The 20,246-nt window shown below is 40.8% G+C and overlaps 1 protein-coding gene across 4 annotated transcripts in view; it reads left to right on the forward strand.

The window, feature by feature from the left end:
- The window catches only part of CLCN1 (chloride voltage-gated channel 1), a 64,170-nt gene extending 51,920 nt beyond the window's left edge, over positions 1 to 12,250 (forward strand). For 3 of the 4 annotated variants that reach the window (XM_038180214.2, XM_038180206.2, XM_038180217.2), the window contains exons 13-23: positions 906 to 975; positions 2,622 to 2,732; positions 2,866 to 3,079; positions 3,773 to 3,906; positions 4,406 to 4,632; positions 4,749 to 4,854; positions 6,547 to 6,629; positions 7,353 to 7,391; positions 8,035 to 8,139; positions 10,295 to 10,381; positions 11,202 to 12,250. In XM_038180214.2, the coding sequence (XP_038036142.1) occupies positions 906 to 975; positions 2,622 to 2,732; positions 2,866 to 3,079; positions 3,773 to 3,906; positions 4,406 to 4,632; positions 4,749 to 4,854; positions 6,547 to 6,629; positions 7,353 to 7,391; positions 8,035 to 8,139; positions 10,295 to 10,381; positions 11,202 to 11,600 (1,575 nt within the window). In that variant the 3' untranslated portion in view covers positions 11,601 to 12,250. Of the gene's footprint in view, positions 1 to 905; positions 976 to 2,621; positions 2,733 to 2,865; positions 3,080 to 3,772; positions 3,907 to 4,405; positions 4,633 to 4,748; positions 4,855 to 6,546; positions 6,630 to 7,352; positions 7,392 to 8,034; positions 8,140 to 10,294; positions 10,382 to 11,201 lie in introns of those variants that run through there. The other variant, XR_005266216.2, reaches the window with a different exon arrangement.
- Positions 12,251 to 20,246: the final 7,996 nt, after the last annotated feature.

The following is a 20,246-nucleotide window of genomic DNA, read 5'->3' on the forward strand; positions in this document are numbered from 1 at the left end:
GACTGGATATTAGGAAAAAATTCGTTACCGTGAGGTTGTTCAAACACTGGAACAGGCTTCCTAGTGAGGTATTTGATACCCCATGCCTGTCAGAGTTTAAGAGGCATCTGGATAATGCCTTTAACATGCTTTAAATTTTGGTTAGTCCTGAGACTATTCAGGCAGTTGAACTCAATTTTATAGGACCCTTCCAAATAAACTGTTCTATTCTATCAAGACAGATTTTCATTGTTTTGCCCAACATAGTGAAAGGACAAGAGGCAACAGCACAAGCTATAAAAAGGGTAACATATGGCAGGTTGACTTCAGGAAAAAAATCTCCCTTTAGTGTGAGTCAGGAGTGACACAACTGCTCAGAAAAGCTGGGGAATCTCCATCCTTCAAAATGGTCAGAATTCAATTGGACAAGGTCCTGAGAAAACTGATCTAACTTAGGAATTAGCCCTTCTGGAAGCAGGGAGTTGAGTGAGAGGCCTCTAAAGTTCCCTCACGCTGAAAATTTTCTGAGTCTGTGAAATGTTGACAACCTTGTTCTATAAAATAAAATGTATTTATTTATTATAAAACATCAAAACAAAAACAAACAAACAAAAACAAGCAGTAGGAAATCTCACCTTCAGAGGTCCATGGCAAAGGAATGCTCATGTCCATTCTCCTGGTGATTTGCCTTCCCTGTCACCATAGCAGTCACCCAGAGGTCTTTTACATCAGTTTTGGTGTGTTGCCAGAGTTCTTCCAGCTACCCTTCACACCTCACAGACCCTTTAACTTTCACTTCCTGGCTGAACTGCCACATCCCCCAGAATGTGTCTCCTTATGGATTCACCAGCTTGGCAGTAGAGTGGGATTTCTGAAAATGCTATTGCTGCTCACTAACAACTGCATCCTCTCTACCTCTCTTCTAGTTCTGGATGTCTGTCATTGCTACTACAATGCCAATCCCCTGTGGAGGCTTCATGCCTGTTTTTGTTCTGGGTGAGTTTGAAAATTGTGTTGCAGTGTATAGGTCTGATAGGTGAAAAGGATGAGAGAGATACTGCAGAGGTACCTGGCAGATTTCTTCTAGAGGATGAGGAGTCTACTTATCACTGCCTATGACAAGCTCAGTTAGTAGTTCATATACCAGTCTCTGAGCCTCTGCTGAAGGGGTCCTTTCCCATGCCCTCAAATCCAAATGCTGAGGAGGACTTTCTTGTCCTTTTACATAAGGGAAACCAAGCTGTGGAAAGGCATGCTGTATCATGGCCTTCTCACTTCTCTGCCTTTCTACCTACGAAGAAACTTTCATACTACAATTAGTAATAGTTGCTCCTTTTGCTCCTGAAGCCCAGTGAGAAGAGACAACCTCAAAATTAGTACCTGCAATACCACATAATCCTTTTTCTTTTTCTTCTGACTGGAGTATGGTGACATGGTGACGTATGGGGGTTTGTTGTTTTTTAACAGTTTTTAATTCCAAGACCAAAAAAACAAAAAGAAAGAAAAAAAAAAAAAAGACTAAGAAACACAAACTCATAATGATCAGCATTAATATTCATAGCTATTAAATGTAATGAGCTATGTTAACAGACTCTGGGTTCTTGAAGGCAACAACTGAACTTGTCAGTAGCATGCCCTTGCAGTAATGAAGGCTAACAACAAGTAAGAGTTTATTAGGAAAAGTCCAGAGAGCAAGACAAAGAAAATGGTTATTTCCCAGCAATCAGTATTTTTGTGACAATTCTGGAATACTATGTTATTTTGTGTCCACTTATGCAGGATATTTTGATGAAGTGCAGTGAGTCTAGTGTAGGGCCACTGAGATTGCTGAGGAGCTGGAGCACAAAATGAAGGACAGCGTGAAGAAATTGTGCTTATTCAACGTGTAGAAGAGAAGGCCAAGATGAAGTCTGACTCTAGGTTTCACCATCTAATTCACCATCTAATGCAGCAAGGTATACAGAGGATAGAAATACTCTTCTCGGAGGCACATAGTAAACAGGAGGTAAAAGGCACAAGTAATAAGGGAAATTCTAAGAGACATAGGGGAAAAAAAAATGTTTCCCTGGTTAAGGTTTCCAGAAAGAGGATGGGGAATCACCATCCTTAGAGGCTTTTAAAGCTAGTCTGGCCAAGGTCCTGGGTGACCTGTTATCACTTTTAAATTAGCCCTGTTTTGAGCAGGGATCAGATCAAAGACCTCCAGAGATCCCTTCCCACTTAAACCTTTCTGTAAGCCTATTATTTTAGTGTTTAGACATTCATAGAATGAGTATATGAAGATCCCCAACTGTGATCTTAACTGACACGACACAAAATACACCACCTTTTAAAAAATCTTTCCTCCTGGCAGGGAATCACAAATACCATAGCACTTGGTGTGTCTACGGAAAAATGAGGGTTCAACCGTATTTACTTATCTTAGTACTTTTTTTTCCCCTTGGAGTTTATGAGGAGTTTATGGAGTTTAACTTCCATATTTTGTAACAGAAAGCTACTCTTTAATCCCTGATGTCATTTTAATGTAAGTTTTTATTTTGTTTCTGTTAGAAAGTACTCCAGTGCTTGCCCAGCATCTCTGCATAGCACAGACTGGGTGTTCCTTATATGTTAATTCCATAATTGCTGGTGATATTTTCCAGGTGCTGCATTTGGACGTCTTATAGGGGAAATCATGGCATCACTCTTTCCTGATGGGATCCTCTTTGATGGTATTGTTTATAAAATCTTACCTGGAGGGTATGCTGTCATTGGTGAGTCTTTATGTCTTTCTCTTTCTTCACCTGGTCTCATCTCTGTGTCTTTTCTGGCTGACTTTATATTCTGTTTCTATATGACAGTCTTTCCTCTTCTCTCCCAATTCCTTTTCTACCCTACATGGGAAAGGTGCAGCAGCTCTGACGGGAGCAGTCAGCCACACTGTCTCCACTGCTGTGATCTGCTTTGAGCTGACGGGTCAAATTTCTCACATCCTGCCCATGATGGTAGCTGTCATTCTTGCCAACATGGTGGCCCAGAGTCTGCAACCCAGCCTCTATGACAGCATCATCCAGGTGAAGAAGTTGCCTTACCTGCCAGACCTGGGCTGGAATCATATAAGGTATAGTAGAAAAACTGAGGTGGATGTAGGGAGTGGTAAAGAAGTAAAACAAAACAGTGAGATCATGGCAGAAGAAAAGGTCATGAAAAGGAGACAGAGAGATTGAGCTACAAAGAAAATAAAAAAGCAGAATAGGCCTGGGGTGAGGAGAAAAAAAAAAAAAAAAAGGTGTAGTAAAAGTAAGGTTCATACACAGAAATGGAGAAAAGTTCTTTTGTCACAGAAAGCACGTTTGAATAATCTGCAATATTACTGAATTTCTGTAGATATTACCAAATTGCTTCAGTTTGGAAGTTTTGGTGTTTGGGATACTTTTCTCCAAAAATGTTTTAAGTATTTTATTTAGATGTTTAGCTTAAAACAAAGTTCAGTTATTCACATACATGTTTCTCTATATAGTATATTTAATATACATAGGTATGTATATATAAAACATATATGTATGTGCATAGAAAGGCATGTAATTTTATCATGGGTAGTAATGGAGTGAAATACAACTGTAATGAAAATCTAGTTAATCTGTATTGATCCTGTTGCAAAGTCCTCCTTGGTTACTCTTACAGAAGATTATTTAGCAACTGTATAGAGAACACTTTTTAAAGAAGTCATCATTTTAAGTGTTTCTTTGAGGAATTTATCTGCTAGACATTTTTATTATGCTAACTCTTAACTTTGTTGTCCATAAATTCACAGCAAATACAATGTCTTTGTTGAAGATATTATGGTCCAAGATGTGAAGTTTGTCTCCTCCAACTGTAAATACCGAGACTTGCAAACTCTGCTCCAAAGCACCACTGTTAAGACTTTGCCTTTGGTGGACTCACCAGGTCAGCAAAGTGGAGAAACTAGTCCTTCCTGAACACTGTCTCAACTCAGAATCAAAGAAACTAGCTCTCAAATTATAAATTTTGAAGAAGATAGTGTGACCTACTATATAAAAAAATAATAATAATCCTAAATATCTTCCACTATATATCATGTATGACAGAAGGTTGTTTCAGCTTTGTCAGCAAGGGAGGCTGGAGTGTGGGGAGTGAAGATATAGCAGGTAAAAGAGGTGTGGGGGAACTTTGACAACGGGGAGGGATCTTGTATAAGTAAAGAGCCTGATGTGGTGCTGAGAAGTGGCACAGCTTGATGGTTAGCCTCCCAGAGCCTCACAGCATACTAGCAGCAATTAACAGGGCTGGTCAATGCCTCCTTTATAGCTCATGATAGTGCTAGTCAGAGCACTCTGAAGAGGTTGGAAGGAGGAAGGGGCAGCATGTAGCATGAGACATTCAAAACCTTGAGGGGGTTTAACTGTTTCTCTATTCTGTTATGCAGAGACCATGATCCTACTGGGGTCTGTGGAGCGCTCTGAACTGCAGGCACTCCTCCAGAGACATATCAGCCCGGAACGGCGACGGTGCCTCAACAGAGAAATGCAGCAGAAGCTAGCTGAGGCACCTTACAATGGACACAGTAAGGGGTCAGGGGCAACCCTGCCAAAGCTGAAGCATGAGTCTTTTGCTTATGTTGATGAGGATGAGGATACAGATGAGAAGGCAGAGGTGAGGGAAAAGAGAAGAGACTTGATAAAGACTGCTTAAGAAGCAGCAAGGCATTTGGAGAGACTGAGAAAGAAATGACACAGGGTGGATCTAATTTTCTCTCCTTTCAATAACAGCTGCCCCCGCCACCAACTCCCACTTGTAGTTACCCAGAGGAGCCCAACGGCCCAACAAGTCCTGTTAAACAAACACATGAAATTTTGGAGCCACAGCAACCCCCAGGTATGGTAACTTCTGGCATGCCCCAGCCGTATGTCAGTTAGATTACAGAAACTTTAAAGCTTGCTGTGTGTAGGTGTCTGTGCAAGGTGCTGGCTTCCCAGACACTGAGAGAAGGAATTGGTCTGTCAGCTTTCTCTGTTTTTCGTATATTAAAGGCACTTTGTTAATGCACCTCACCATCAGTGTAACATACCTGAAATTATCTTCTGTTTGTGATCCCCCAGAGAGCACGGCAAAAGTAGGTCCACTCAGGCTGCTCTCTCTCTGTCAGTATTCCCAACTCCATCATTTGCCATAACATATCCTTTGACTTTTTCTGAAGGTTCTGCATGGAAGGGTCCCATCTCTTCACCCTGTGAATTAATCTTCCTGGGAAAAGAAGCCTGAGAGCTAAACAGATGTACTTATTTTTGGAGTTGCTCACCCATCTCCAAAACTGAACAACTCCTCCCTTGGATGCACATCTCTTTGTTTCAGCTACATTAATTTGATGGACAAATACTGATGTATTGTGTTCTTTTTGTGCTGCTCTACCTTTATGACCTATGTTTCCAAGACTGTACTCATATCTCATTTATAATTCCTATATCATGTACATTTGATAGAGGATGGTGTTTTTTTTTTAATTTGTGTTTGTTTATTTGTTTTCCTTTATGTGTCTTGAAATATGCAGACAGTGAGTAAGCACAGCGGTGTAGCCAAATCTTGAGAACAAATATAGAGAATAGTGCTCTGGCTCATGCTTTTAGACACCTAAAGGTTAACATGTAATATATCATATAGCACATTCTGGATTCTTAACACCACTCACGTATGACCAAACCTTTAAGGCACAGGAAAATCTGCATTATGCTACCATGGCAGTAGAGTGGTGGAACAGCCATTCACCCTCCTGACCAAATCATAAAAATAATCACATCAAAACAAGGACATTGTGTGAGACACTTTAAGTGAAGCTAGTGCTGAGTGATCAAGGAGTGACGAGAGGAAATGTAGCAAGGGGTGACTTCAAAAGGCTTTCCCTACCATTATTTTTAGTTTGGCTCAGAACCGTTATTTTTTCTGACTGATTTTCCTCCACAACCTTGTTCACTTCACAATAGCACCAAACCCTATCTTCTTCCCTTTTCTAATTCCTGACTGCCCTTCCTAAGAGAATAGTTCTGCAGTCATTTTCATTTCAGCCATTACACTGTTAGCCCATTGCACACTTCTCACCCTTTTGTACCTGTCACGTTCTGTCCTTTTGACATGTTTTGTCTTTGAAATAATTTTCAAATTTCCTTTTCATACTCATCCTCTGAATCACATTTTCCTTATAGATTGCAGAAACCTCTACTCACAGCCGTTTCTCCCTTGTATCACATTGTTTACTGTCCTGGTAGTCTTGCTTCTGTTTCTTCCTCAGGGTCACTGATCTATGACTATCATCCACAAGGGCTATTTTTTTAATGGTTTCTTTCCTCTCCTTGAGGAAAAGATATTGCATGGAAATGTTTATTCTGGCATGTCCTAGCCACCGCTTTACAAACTGGATGCTAGACTGTGGCTGGCTGAACCCTGTCATTCACAGTTAACATGTCCTTCATACTATTTCCCAGCCTGTCTTGGGCAAGGAGATGGGCATGGTGCTTTGTATTTTTGTCTCTCATTCATTCTTGTCTCTTATCCACATTTGTTTTTATCCTTCAGGCAATTTCTGGAATTTGAGGCAACTGATCCAGCAGCTCTTGTGCCCTTTCAACCGTCCACTTGAAAGAGAGAGTGATGTCCAGGTTAGGGATACAGAAAGCCTAGCAATACCCTGAAGAGAGAAGGGATGTAATAGGAAGAGAACCCTCTACACAGAGCCATTCAGAATCTGGCCAAAGAGCGTACATACTTATGGTCCTGAATTCTGACAGTGTCAGTTGGGAGCTCCCTCCAAGAAGAAAGGGTGTAATTACTGTAAAAGAGTGTGCATCTTGCTAATGAGCCATTTGTGCTCAGGTGTCAAGGCTACCATCATGACTGAGACTGGGCATCTTTTTCCAAGTAATCATAATTTGTCTAACCTGGAACAAAGTGCAATTCTAGTCCATTTGGCCAACAGTTTTAGGTAGTTAAAAATGAAAAGATGCTTTTGTCTTGTGCCATGTTAGATGCCCTTATGTATTTGAAATGTTTTTACAGGGTTGGTAGATATCATATGGGAGACCCATCCTCTCTAGGGCAGTAGTTGGAACCCATGCGGAATGTCTGAGAGCATCTAAAGCAGTATTACATGACCATTTTTAGGCACCTGAATTGCTCCACCAGTGTTCTTTGGCAAGGGAAGAAGAGCAAGTATAGAGTGCACCTTTTAATATACCAGTATGAAGAAAACCTAATAACTTAGTAAGTCATTATTTGGAATAAAAAGGGGACCACAATGGGTAAGGAGACTGTGTACATCTTTTCCTTCTGTACTCTGTGAAACTGTGTATTTCATCTATCCTGACCAGTGTTTTCTCCTACAGGAGCCAGTGGAAGTCATTGATACAATGACACCAGAAGAGGTAAGACTGGATGCTGAGTGGGATTGATGTCAAGTGAGTGCTCCTTTTGCCCATTCCTTATCATTTGCAATTCTTTCTTACAACATCAGCAATTACCACATAAAGCCAAAGATAAAGCCATTTTCTTCTTCTGAGACTTGTACACTGGGCAAGTCTCACACAATAAGAGATTGTTCTGCTAGATGTACTGAGTAAGGCTCCAAGTAATCTGATCTAGCTTTGAAGTCAACTCTGGTGTGAGCAGGGTGTTGGGCTAGAGATCTCCATATTTCCCTTCTCACTTAAATCTATGGGTCTTTGTTGTTCCTTTATTCTTTGCACAAAGGAAGTATTATGTTGTAATGACGAGGGAAATGTCAACTCAGAACAGAAAGCTAAGATGTTCACTCTCTCTAAGTAGGAAAGAGCAAAACTTCACCTTCCAAGAAAACCTCAGAGGTACTGGAATTGGTCTGTTCACACAGGGACTTGATACTGCCAAGGAAGGGGTGGGAAACATGAACGGGTAATATAATGGGCAAAGCAGGTAAACAATCTACGTGGAGTGGAAGAATGATTAACAGGTAAATGGACCTGGTTTGGGTACATAACCAGCAACACTGCTAATTATTGTAAGAGTGATACTCTTTCTTTCTTGTGTCAGATAGATGCTTGGGAACAGGAGGAGCTGAATAAGGATGTATGCTTTGACTGCTGCCGCATAGACCCTTCCCCTTTCCAACTGGTGGAGAGAACTTCCCTGCACAAGGTGGGTGCAGAACTCTCTCTGAGGCATCGTCTGTTTTTCTCCACGCCATCTATCATTGCAAGATTAGTCTATGACATTTCTTCTCCTTTTCTTCACCTCCAACTGACTCACTTTTTCCTCATCCAATTATAATTACCACCAGCTACTTGAACATCCAGACACAGAAGTAATTTTGTTCCCATGCCTTTCTGTGTGATACAGTATCTGTGTGATACTAGTCTCCTGGAAAATGAAAGGTTAGAGGTTAAGACATTTGAGTACATTTATTAAAATAGCTTTTGGACACAACTTAGGATTTTCCAGACATTACACCAACAGAAGCAGTATACGCTACTATAATGCTAGGAATATTAGCTGGAGAAATACACCCTGGTTTGTTGGTGCACAAGACTGGAATGAACACTCCTGAATTTCTCAGAGTGTTTCTGTCAGGGTGTGAGAAAAGTTTCTTCAAACCAGCCTATATTATAGGCTCTTCATCAACTTGAAGCAAGAGGAAAGAGGAAGCTAGGTCATACTGATGTCCAATGATAGGACCCAAGGGAACGACATGAAGCTGCAAGAGGGGAGGATCAACCTGGATATTAGGAAAAGGGTTTTCACCAAGAGGGTGGCTGAGCACTGGAACAGGCTCCCCAGGGAAGTGATCATGGCACCAAGCTTGCTGGAGTTCAATAAGTATTTGGACAACACTCAGACAAATTACTTAACTCCTTAGTGTGGAGCCAGGAGTTGGACTCTGATCCTTGCTGGCCCCTTCCAACTTTGGGTATTCTGTGACAAGACTTCTAGAGTCAGTGCAGAATGACTGGAGGAAAAACAATCATTACATAAGTATATCAGGAGTAAGAGATGATTGGGGGTTCACTAAATGGAAAGGGAAATTGGTCTACTGAAGCAATAGTGCACGCTGCAAGTTTTTAATTAATATTTATTTAATGTGAACTGTCAGCTGGTGCCTTGCATTAAATTAATTACTATTATCCCAGTCTTTAGCAAAATAAGAACAGCCTAGCATATACTTAAGATGAGTTTGGTGTTTTCTAAAGGACTGATTGAAGCAATCTGAAAAATACTAGCATTTGAGAGTTTAGGGGTTACAAGAAAGGATACCTGAAGAGTGCAAATGAAGAAGGTTCCATACCTCTTTTTAATAAGAGCAATTTGCTCTTTTTCAAAGAAACTCAGAAGTAACAGACATAATTTGACTTGGATGCACAAAAAAATGCAGGAATAAATAAATGATAAATAAATAAAAAAGCTACTTGAGGTATGCATAGTTAGAGCTAAGTGTAACAATGCTGAAAATTAAAAAAATAGCACAGCTTATGGTGATCAAATTGTATTTAACCAGCCTGATTTTCTTTCATGCTAGGATAAAATGTCTTCTGCCAGAAGACTGACATTTTCCTTAATTTACACTTGAACATGACATTCAGCATCTCATGTGATGCTAAAGAAAAAGGCAAATAACAGCTCTGAAAGAATCACTTCATGTAAGGCCACAGGTAGAGTCCAGCTTAGTTTAAAGAAACTAGAGGTTAAAAATATTCCACAGATGAGCACTGAGAATGCTGAAAGTTTCAGAAAGCATGGAGTATATTTAGGCTGAAGAACAGAAGGGTGATAGTAGTGCGATACCTGTCTTTTTCAGAAATCTTTGTAAGAGAAAGGGAGTAACTTGTTTCCAGTGTTCCCACTGCACTGGGTAAAAAGCAAGAAGCTAAAGTTTTGACAGGAAGTATTCTGGACAAAAAGAAAAAGAAAAAAAAAAAAAGGCTTCTGGTGGTAAGGAAAGTACTGGAATAAATAACCTAAGTAGGTTTTGACAGTGCATATTACTATGTGATATTCAACTTCCAGCAACAAAATGAAAAAGGATCTCCACAAGTCCCTAAGTGTACAGGGAGACAGAGGATAGGAAGAGATGTGCTCTACATCATGAACACACTCCCAACTCACATCTTAGCAGAAGGACCAAAGGGTAGTATTTGCTAGCTACAAAAGGGGAATGGAAGTAGTAGTTCTCACTGGGGTAACTTCAGTATTGTACACCTTTGGGATTCCCATTTCTAAATCACAAGTCTAGCACCAGATATCACATTACCTGTTTCCAAGGTCTCTAAAATGTTTTTTTGTGTGTGTTTTTCCTTAGACACATACATTGTTCTCATTATTGGGACTCAGCCATGCCTACATAACCAGTATGGGGAAGCTGAAGGGAGTGTTGGCTTTGGAAGAGGTAAGTACGCATTCTCTCATCTCCTAATCAACTGCAATCATCCTGTGAATCATTGTGAAACACAGGTTGCGGATCCAGCTAGGAATATGATCTAGGAATAGGACTGTGATCGCTATGTTTTCAGCTGAGTTCTGAATCACAGAATCATTTAGGTTGGAAAAGACTTCAGAGATCACCAAGTCCAACCGTTAACCCAGCACTGCCAAGTCTGCTGTTAAACCATGTCACTAAGCTCTACATGTTTTTTGAAGACCTCCAGGGATAGTGATTCAACCACTTTCCTGGGCAGCCTGTTCTAATACTTCACAACCCTTTCAGTGAAGAAATTTTTCCTAATATCCAACTTAAACCTCCTCTGGAGCAACTTAAGGGCATTTCCCCTTGTCTTATCACTTAGTGCTTGGGAGAAGAGCCCAATCCCCACCTTGCTACAACCTCCTTTAAGGTAATTGTAGAGCATGGCAAGGTCTCCCCTGAGCCTTGTTTTCTCCAAGCTAAACAACCCCAACACTTTGAAAGCCATGTAGTGGAATGGATGACTTCCAGAGAAGGCAGCAGGGATCTACAGGCACGTTAAATGTTTTGTCTTTTTCCTGAAACTAGATCTCTTAACTGAGTGGCTATTACTGTCTCAGTGGTGCAGAATTTGTTATTTACCACAGTACAAAAATTACAATACCTGTGTAAAAGGCCCCGGAGGTGGAGATGTGACTCCATTTTTAAAGCCCTTTATTCTTGAGAGCTGATGAACTTCTGCAGTGTAGGGCTGAGTCAGTCTCCCTCTCATCCATTTTTCTCTGAACTTTTTCTCTTCTAATAGCTTCAGAAGGCAATAGAGGGCTCTACACGTTCTGGAGTTCGCCTCCGCCCTCCCCTTGCCAGTTTCCGTGATACAAACCGGACTTCAATCAGCAGTGAGAAGATCAGCCAGGCTACTCAGGCGTGGAACCAGCAGGACAGCTGCGTGGTGGCAGCACAGAATGCAGCAGACTTGGGGACAGAAAGCCCACTGCCTCCCTACTCAAACTCCCCACAGCCCTCTCACTTGCATGATGAAGGCGAAGGCCTGTGCTCCAATTATGCCACTGATACCGATTTGGAAGAGATGGAGCTGACAAGACCAGTTGCTGAAGACATCTCAGACATCCTCAAGGACATAAGCCTACGCTCCACTGATCTGTATGAGGATGAAGATGAGGATGAAGATGTCCCTTTATAACTGCTGTGAGCCCATCATGATCTTCCATTGAGCCAGTCTTCTCGTGCATGCTCCTCAAACAGAAGCTTTTGGATGCTCTTGGTAACCACAGAGGATTGATTCAGCTGGGGGAAGAAACACAGCACTGGCCCTTTTTTGCTATTTTATGTGCAAATACCAGTTGGGTTATTGGACTGTATGGGTGTGCACAGGAGTCAGATGTGGACTGCAAGGTGGCTAAGGGGCAGACTCATAATGTTTAAGGCCTCTGCTTTCAGTTGAGGTGAGGTGTCTACACAATGTGTCACAAAGGATCATAAGAGGACATGAATATTGCTGGACACAATCAGCATGCTCTGGGTCAATCTGCTATGTAAAAAGTGGAGGAGTAGCAGCTCTTCTCATTCTCCATTGGTGTCATCCTTCCAGTCACACCTGGCCTGCATACACCAGTGCAAACCAGACCTCCAGCCAAAAAGCATATTGCTGCTTCGGTCTGCAATCCTGTCCATGTTGCCACAGATCCTTTTGGATAGCTCTTACCTTGCACTCCCCAAAACATTCCCATCAAGAACATTCTTCCTCTTTCTTAATTTTTACTCTGGGATTTTCCTGGGTGGAAGTGCAGTTAGGAGCTTCTCCTCTGTCCTTTAGCTGAACCAAGCCCTAAAAACAGGTGGGAGGAAATATATTCGGTCTACATCTCATGTCTTGAGAAACAGCTTTGAGAAAAGCACTGAAAGGGAAGAAAGACTCTTTGCTTTCCTATCTCTGTAATTTTTAAATTGTACGTGGGAGCATCCTCTGTCTTGGAAGAAGAGGAGTAAAACAGCATGTATGTGCCTGTATTTCAATATCTGTGTTTGTCTCTCTAAAGCACTGTTCGAAATTTTTACGGAGTTATAGTCTTAAAATACAAGAACTTAAAATAAAATAAAAAATAAAGAACTATGGAGTGTTAGCAGGCTGACAAGAAATACAGCAGAGGCAAGCCACATTTTCTACACTTTGAAAACAAGTTATCTCTCAAGTATGCTCTTTTTGCTGGTAATTCAACCCTACCTACTTTCCACATATTTCTGCATAGCTCAGATCTGAGAATTCCAGCTCTCGCTTTTGTCAATGTCTCCACAAGTACTAAAAGTAGGGACTTCAATTCTTGTCTGCAGCATCCCTCTCTATTCCACATTTAGATCCGGAGGAGATTTTGATCTGTTTTGTGCAAAGAGATGTCTCGTCACTTCATTTCATAGATGCAAAACCTTTGCATTCAAAGATAAGATGCTGCTTTAACTCAATGTCCTTGTGGGGTTTTCTCAGTAAGTATACAGAATTTGATTTTGTCTATTCTGCAGCTTTCCTCTAGCATTCTACTTCTCTTTCAATTATGTTTTTGGTCTAGACACTTAGACACAGTCCCAAGCAGTCCCTTGGATATGTTTCCATTTATCAGGATCAGGGGAGAAAATTAGGGTCTGAGACTATGTTCTTGGAGTATTGCCTTGGATAGTGAGCCACATCCTCTTCCCTGATATTTATAAAAGTTTATCTTATTCAGAGTGACCAGTTTACCTTAACAGATGGTTTTCCAAAGGCTGTCTCAGAAGAAAGTCAAAAATAGTTACATCTAGTCCAGTCTCCCTAGGAAAATTCTCTTTTGGCTTTAATTCCAAGGACTGACCTTTTACCAAATTCATTTTTACAGTAGTCATGGTTGGGGAAATCTGCAACCAAGTGATGGTAGAGGGAAATCTACATAGCTGGTCTCTTGGAGAGGGGGGAGATTTGCTTTTGTTCTCTGAAATTCAGAGCCCACCAGCCTCCCGTGTATTCTTTTACACACGGTTCATTTGTTTAAGCTATCTAGGGACAGCCTTTCCCTGCCAAAATGATCTTCACTTCTCTAAGGCTCACCCTGTCCTTGTGAGAAGACAGTGGCAATCTGAGGGCAAATCTCTCATTCACAGCAGCTGCCCGCCCCCCCCCCCTACCTGCCCACCCCCAGTGGTTTGGGGCACGTATGTGATTGCCAGGCATTAGAACACAGCCTTCCTGTTAACCTTTGTGTCACTTTTCCCTGCCTGCAAAGAAGAGACAACGCAACTTCTATTTTTCCCAGGTAACTGTGATATTCCTATGTATAAGCAGAGAAACAACATTTCTTTTATATACCCATAAATGCACAGTGAGTGACAACACTCCAAGACCAAATCTGACCTGAGGGTCCACACACCCTGGATAAGTTTCTCCAAGTCTGCCCCTACCTTATTACCAGCAAGTACACACTTGGTTCTGCCACATTTTGTAGCTTAGCCAAACAATTGGAATGAAACAGATAAGATGGGAAGAAACTTAGAGGCTAGAATCAATACACCTCCCCCAACTCTAGCCTGAATAAAGATGTTCTGCTCAAGTTCCTCACTTCTCTTATGGTGTGTTACAGAAGAACAGAGATTTGACTGGATGAGAAAGCAGATGGAGTCTAAATCAAAGCCAGAGAGTGTGTGAGTCATGACAGACAGATTGTGGGCTGGGAGAAATGAAGCTCGAACAAAAATGATTCACATGGAAGGGCTTGGGAAGCTCACAGGAAGCCACAAGCTAACCTGGAAAATTTCATGTTTTGTCACCTGAAGGTATAAGGATACAAACATGCATGAATGCACATGCACACACACGTATCTCCTCTGCTCCTATTGCTCTTAGCTGTCCCAGAGGAAATATTTTGAATTGAACTTCTTTTTGTGGGGAATAAGAAAGATGGATGTTGTTACTGCTGCTTTTTTAAGACATCATTCAAGATCCATTACAGGTATGCCCTGTCCCCACACTTCAAGCAGAAGCAGTATTCATCTTTCTCACCAGAGAAAAAGTATGCATACATGAATGTGTACAGGGAGCCAGAAGGAGACCAAAAAAAAAAAAAAAAAGTACTGCAAAGATAGCTTGTGATGTGTGGAGATGTTTCCGCCTCCATTTTTACTAATAAAATCTTCACTGAGTTGATGCCAAGTAGTTTAGTAAGTGTGAAATGTGCAATTAGCTGACTTTTGTCAAGAACTCTCTAAGCCTGCACCCCCTCAGGCAACCCAGTACTCCAATCCTCTGCCTCCCACCCCAAGTTTTAACTTGAAACCTTTGTCCTAAATACAAAGTGACATTGATCAGTCACTATAAAACCTGCATCCCTCATCCTATCAAAGTACGAGGCTTGGCTACCTACCTACAAAAAATCATTCTTCTCCCCAATCAAACTCCCCCCCAGATTTTGTGTCATCAATAAGACCTTCCTATTCATTTAGAAAATCAAACCTCAGCTCTACACAAAAAAAAAAATCCAAGCACAAGCTTTGAGAAACAAGAAGCTCTGAGACTGTTTTGAATCACAAAAACTTGCTTTTGTCTTAAATAACCTATGCAGTTGCTTAGAATCACTCCTATTGGGCAAAGATTCATGTAACACTAAGCTAGTCACTAACACTCAAAGCACTAAAATAGAGCTGATCTTGTTCAGCATTTTCTGCTCCAACCACCTGCTGAACTACATTTGGTATCTAACTTATAAGGAAATACTCTGTGAAGAACACGATAGTTAAAAATCCCCATCAGAGCAGAAATTTGTGGGAAATCACCACCACCACTACACACACACAAAAACCCACCACCCTTCTGCCTTCTATCTTCAACAAAAAATGTAGTCCTAATCTCAACTAATTGCCAGATTACCGATTTTCAGTTAACAAGTGCAAGAAGTTATCTATGAAATTCTAATCTAGCAAGAATTTGAACTCTTCCTTTTACATGGCATTTACATTTGAAAGCAGAAGTCCTGTTTTTAAAGTCATAAATATGAATACATTAAAAATAAGGAAAGTAGGATTAACAACAAAACAGATTGGGCTTTGGGTGGTTATGACAAGGCTAAGAGACTTTGTCATGACTTCAATAAAGGAGAAAACACAAGGTGATGAATTATCAGACAACCAAAAAAAAAAAAGTGCTTGAAAAAAAAAAATGTAACTGTTTTTGGTTGGCATATTATTGCAGTCTATAAAAAAAAAAAATCTAGTTTGCTAACCCTATGGACAAAATCACTTAATATACACACAAAAAGAGAGACAAACAGAACAAAGAGTTCATAAAAAATAACTATACACACACACAAACACACCAGATATGCAAACACTGTATAGAAGTGCATGTTCTGTGGCCTGACAATACAAGCCAGGGCAATAACTAGCTAAGTAAATAAAGATCACTCTGCCAAATTAGTTCAATCCTGGGAGTGGTACAATTAAAAACACACTATTAAATATACTGTCACAATAAGCACTAAGTTGTTCCTGGCCACATAAAAGAGGATTTGGGCACAACTCTACAACTTAGTCAACGCTAGAGACCAGTAATTAATATGTCTATGTAAAAGCCATGACAGAGCATTAGCATTCAGAAACAGATAAAAACATTTTGGTTTATATTTTAATTTTAAGGCTTTTTTCGTGGGAGACAAGCTTAAGCTAGTCTTGACCATAACTGCAAGTTCTTACTCTGTCCCCTTCCTGTACAGGACAGTCAACCAGTCAACAAATATACACGGACGCACAAACATCACCTTTTTCAAATCAAGGGTGTGAAATACTAGGTAGCTCTGCAACTGGGTTGCCTGTGCTTTGAGCCACATCTCTTCCTCCCTCAGCTTGCTAGAAGTCAGGAAGTCCTGATGCAAACTCATAGTGCTAAAGACAAAACAGTGGACACCCACTGGGATTAGGTTGCTGGATAATGAAGCCAGTCTCAGACAAATTTACTACGAGTTCAAGCACTGATCTTTCAGATGAACATTTGCTCACATTCCAGCAGTTCTGATGTGCTGCTTGTGTAAACACTGTATGCTCCATATCTAGCCAACTTGAAGGATTGGACCTGATATGGAGGACAAAGAATGCTGAGAACTCCAGTATCAAATCGATAAGGAAACAGTGTAGAGGAAATGCTTGTAGAGTACCTACGTGATGTACAGAACTGTTTGCTTTATATGAACAAAAATATAAAAGCTGATAATATCTGGCTGTTTACTGAATAGCTACTTACTGGATTTGAAGGACAAATGATAAAATACAAGACTTACTAAAATGGCATCTGGATTAAAGTCACACAAGCTTAAATTAGAAAATTCTCAGTTATTCCTCACAGAAACAAATTCAAAAGACAGTAATGGGAGGATTATGAGAAAATACAACTGCCAAAAATTAAAAAAAATCTACTTTTTTTTTGCCCTTCTCAAACTTCTGCAGTGCATTTAAAAAAATGGGCTGTGAAAAGGAATGGGAGTTGTGAGATGGCTGGATTATGACCAACTTTATCACAGAATCTTATGCTTAAATCAAATTTGCAGTTAGAATCATAGAATATCCTGAGTTGGAAGGGACCCACAGGGATCATGGGGTCTAGCTCCTGGCTCAACACAGGACCACCCAAAAATCAAACCATATGTCTGAGAGCATTGTCCAAATGATTCTTGAACTCTGACAGGCTTGTTGCTGTGACCATTTCCCAGGGGAGCCTGTTCCAGCGTCTCGGTGAAGAAACTTTTCCTGATACCCAGCCTGAATCATGCTTGTCACAGCTTGTTGCCATTCCCTCTGATCCTGTTGCTGGTCACCACAGAAAAGAGATTGCTTCCTGCCCCACAAACTCCCCTCATGAGGAAATCTGTAGACCACCATGAGGTCGCCCCTCAGTCTCCTCTTCTGTAGGCTGAACAAACCAAGTGGCTTCTGCCACTCCTCATACGACTTGCCCTCCAGACCCTTCTCCAACTTCATAGCCCTCCTTTGGACACTCTCTAAGAGTTTTAAGAGTTATATTGTGGCACCCAAAACTGCACATGGTATTTGAGGTGAGGCTGCACCAGTGCAGAGTACAGCATGACAGTGACTTCCCTCAACCAGCTAGCAATGTCGTGCTTGATGGACCCCAGCATACACTGTTGACTCATATTCAACTTGCCATTGATCAAAATCCCCTGGTCCCTTTCTGTGGGGCTGTTCTGCAGCCTCTCATCTTCCAGTGTGTACTTATATCCAGGGTTGCTGAGTCCCACATGCAGAATCTGTCACTTGCTTTTGTTAAACTCCATATTGTTGGTGATTGCCCATCCCTCTAATTTGTCAAGATCTCTCTGCAAGGCCTCTCTACCCTCAAGGGATTCAACAGATCCTCCCAATTTAGTAACATCTATGATTTACAAACCCGCTTAGTGTTACTTCAAGTCCCGCATCCAAGTAATTTATGAAAACAATGAAAAACAGATGGCCCTAAAATGGAGCCCTGGGGAAGCCCACTAGTAACTGTTTGCCCGTCTCAGGTAACCCCATTTACTATAGCCCTTCGAGTCTGATCCATCAGCCAATTATTCACCCATCAGATTATGTTTTTGTCTAGTCAATGTGCTGAACTTTCTGTACAGAAGGATACTGTAAGAAACTGTATCAAAAATGTTGCTGAAATCCAAAAAGATTACCTCAGCTGCCTTCCCTTGGTCAAGTAGTCAGGTAACCTTTTCATAAAGGGATATTAATTTCATTAAACAGGACTTTCCCTTCATGAACCTGTGTTGACTATGACCAGTGACTGCATTGTCTTTCAGGTGTTTTTCAATAACTCCCAGAATAATCTTCTCCATAATTTTACCAAGCACTGAAGTGAGACTGACAGGCCTGTCAGGGTCTTCTTCCTTGCCCATCTTGAAAACTAGGATAGTAGTTGCCAGTTGTCAGTCAACTGGGAGCTCTCCAGATTTCCCAAAGCACAGAAAAATAACTGAGAAAGTTCTTGTGATGATATTGACCCCCTTTGGGCCTCATAGACTTATATGCATCCAGCTGGATCAGCAGATCCCACACAAGTTCAGAGTCGGATTGGACTTTTTTATTACCACAGTCACAGTCCTCCAACTCAGGCTCCAGGGGTCCCAGGGCCCATCCCAGCTGCTAAAGACAGAGGTGAACCAGGCATTAAGCAACTCTGCTTAGTTTATGTTGCTATTTGTGAGGCGAGTATCCTCATAGTGTAGCAGACCAGTGCTGTCTCTGGTCCTCCTTTTGCTGTTAATAATATGGCACAGAAACTATGAACTGTCTGAAGGACTATACAGAAAATACCCTTGTAGCTGGCAAAGTGCAGAGCCAGTGAGGTGTACAGTAAGAATTGTGCCCTTTTTATTTACTCTTTTCATTAATTACTTGAAAAAGTAACTTAAGAGAGCTTGTAAGACTGTAAGATGAGAGAAGCATATAGTAGATTTGCCATCTAGTCTAAACAGAAAAATGAGAGAGAAGTGGAAATGAAAGTCTGGGACAGATACCACAGAGTGAGGTTCATGCTGGTGCTAAGCAGCTAAATCCAGAGAAGTATTTAACTGAGGGATAAATCTAGACTAGAATGATGATAAAAGAGTTCTGTTAGGTAAAACATTCAGCAGTCGCACACTATCTTTGTAGCATAATGTGAAATTAAGAAAAAAAAAAAAAACATTCCTATACTGAAGGTACCACTTCCAAGCTCAGAGTTGTTTGTTTGTTTGTTTGTTTTTTCCCAAGGACTCAAGTCTTAAATGTATGTGGAATAACTGATTTCATTCAAGACAGTACATTTCAAGAAAAAAAAAATACAGTGACAATTTAGATGCCATCTGGAGGTGGAGGAGGGAAAACAAAAACAAAAAACAATGAGAGTGAATACAAGGGGACTTTCAGGAGTGGAGGGGGGGGGAAAAATTAAAGGAGTTAAAACACAACTAAATATATGAATGTAATTAACAGAATTATGCAGATATACATAACAAAGGATGGATGAGAATCTATTCAGCAGGTAAACTGGGAGAAGATTAATTTAAAATAGAACCCAAAAAGCAAAGATCTACTAAGTCCTGATTGTGAAATACAGTATGCCTTACGCAGGTCAAGTGACACTGTTTAGTCCCTGAAAGAACCAGTGGAAAAGTGCAAATAAATATCTTCACAAGGAAATAAACATCTTCCATGTCTAGAACTTAGAATTCTCATATGATTAACAAAGTGCTACTGCATCTGGCCTAATATCCTAAATCCCTCTAGGAAGAGGCAGATGACACAATAATATTGGAATTGCAGAGTTGCTCCTTTCCAGGAAAAAGGTATTTCCTTTTCCAACCAATTCCCTGAACTGTTATGAAGATACCAGGCTGAGAAGTGCTGATTTAAAAATAAACCATGAAACCAGAGTCTTGCTACTCATGGTAAATGCATATGCCACCCCACCATCAGATTCCTCTTTGTGTCTCATTCTAACCTGCTGTTGTGAAACTGTACACTTCTACCAGTTGTGTCTGCACATCACCAGTACCAGGATAAAACTTACATGCATCATCTGGTAAATGCTTTTCCAGTGCAACAGGAAAACTCACTCTGTGCTAAACAAGAGGATCCTGTCAATGTGATGCTGTCTATCATCAAATCTGTCACAATGGCCTGGGATTTGTTTCATGGTAGCCAAGCGAGATTTTAACCCTGCATAGTGGAACAGATGATGTTCTTATCTTCTCGATGAGAAATAGTATATTGTATATTTCTTATTGTGGGATGTTTCTCCAAGCCACCATGGATTCTTTTCAAGGCCCTCCATCAG

The sequence above is a fragment of the Anas platyrhynchos genome, chromosome 1, assembly GCF_047663525.1.
Source record: "Anas platyrhynchos isolate ZD024472 breed Pekin duck chromosome 1, IASCAAS_PekinDuck_T2T, whole genome shotgun sequence".
In the NCBI taxonomy this organism is placed as follows: domain Eukaryota; kingdom Metazoa; phylum Chordata; class Aves; order Anseriformes; family Anatidae; genus Anas; species Anas platyrhynchos.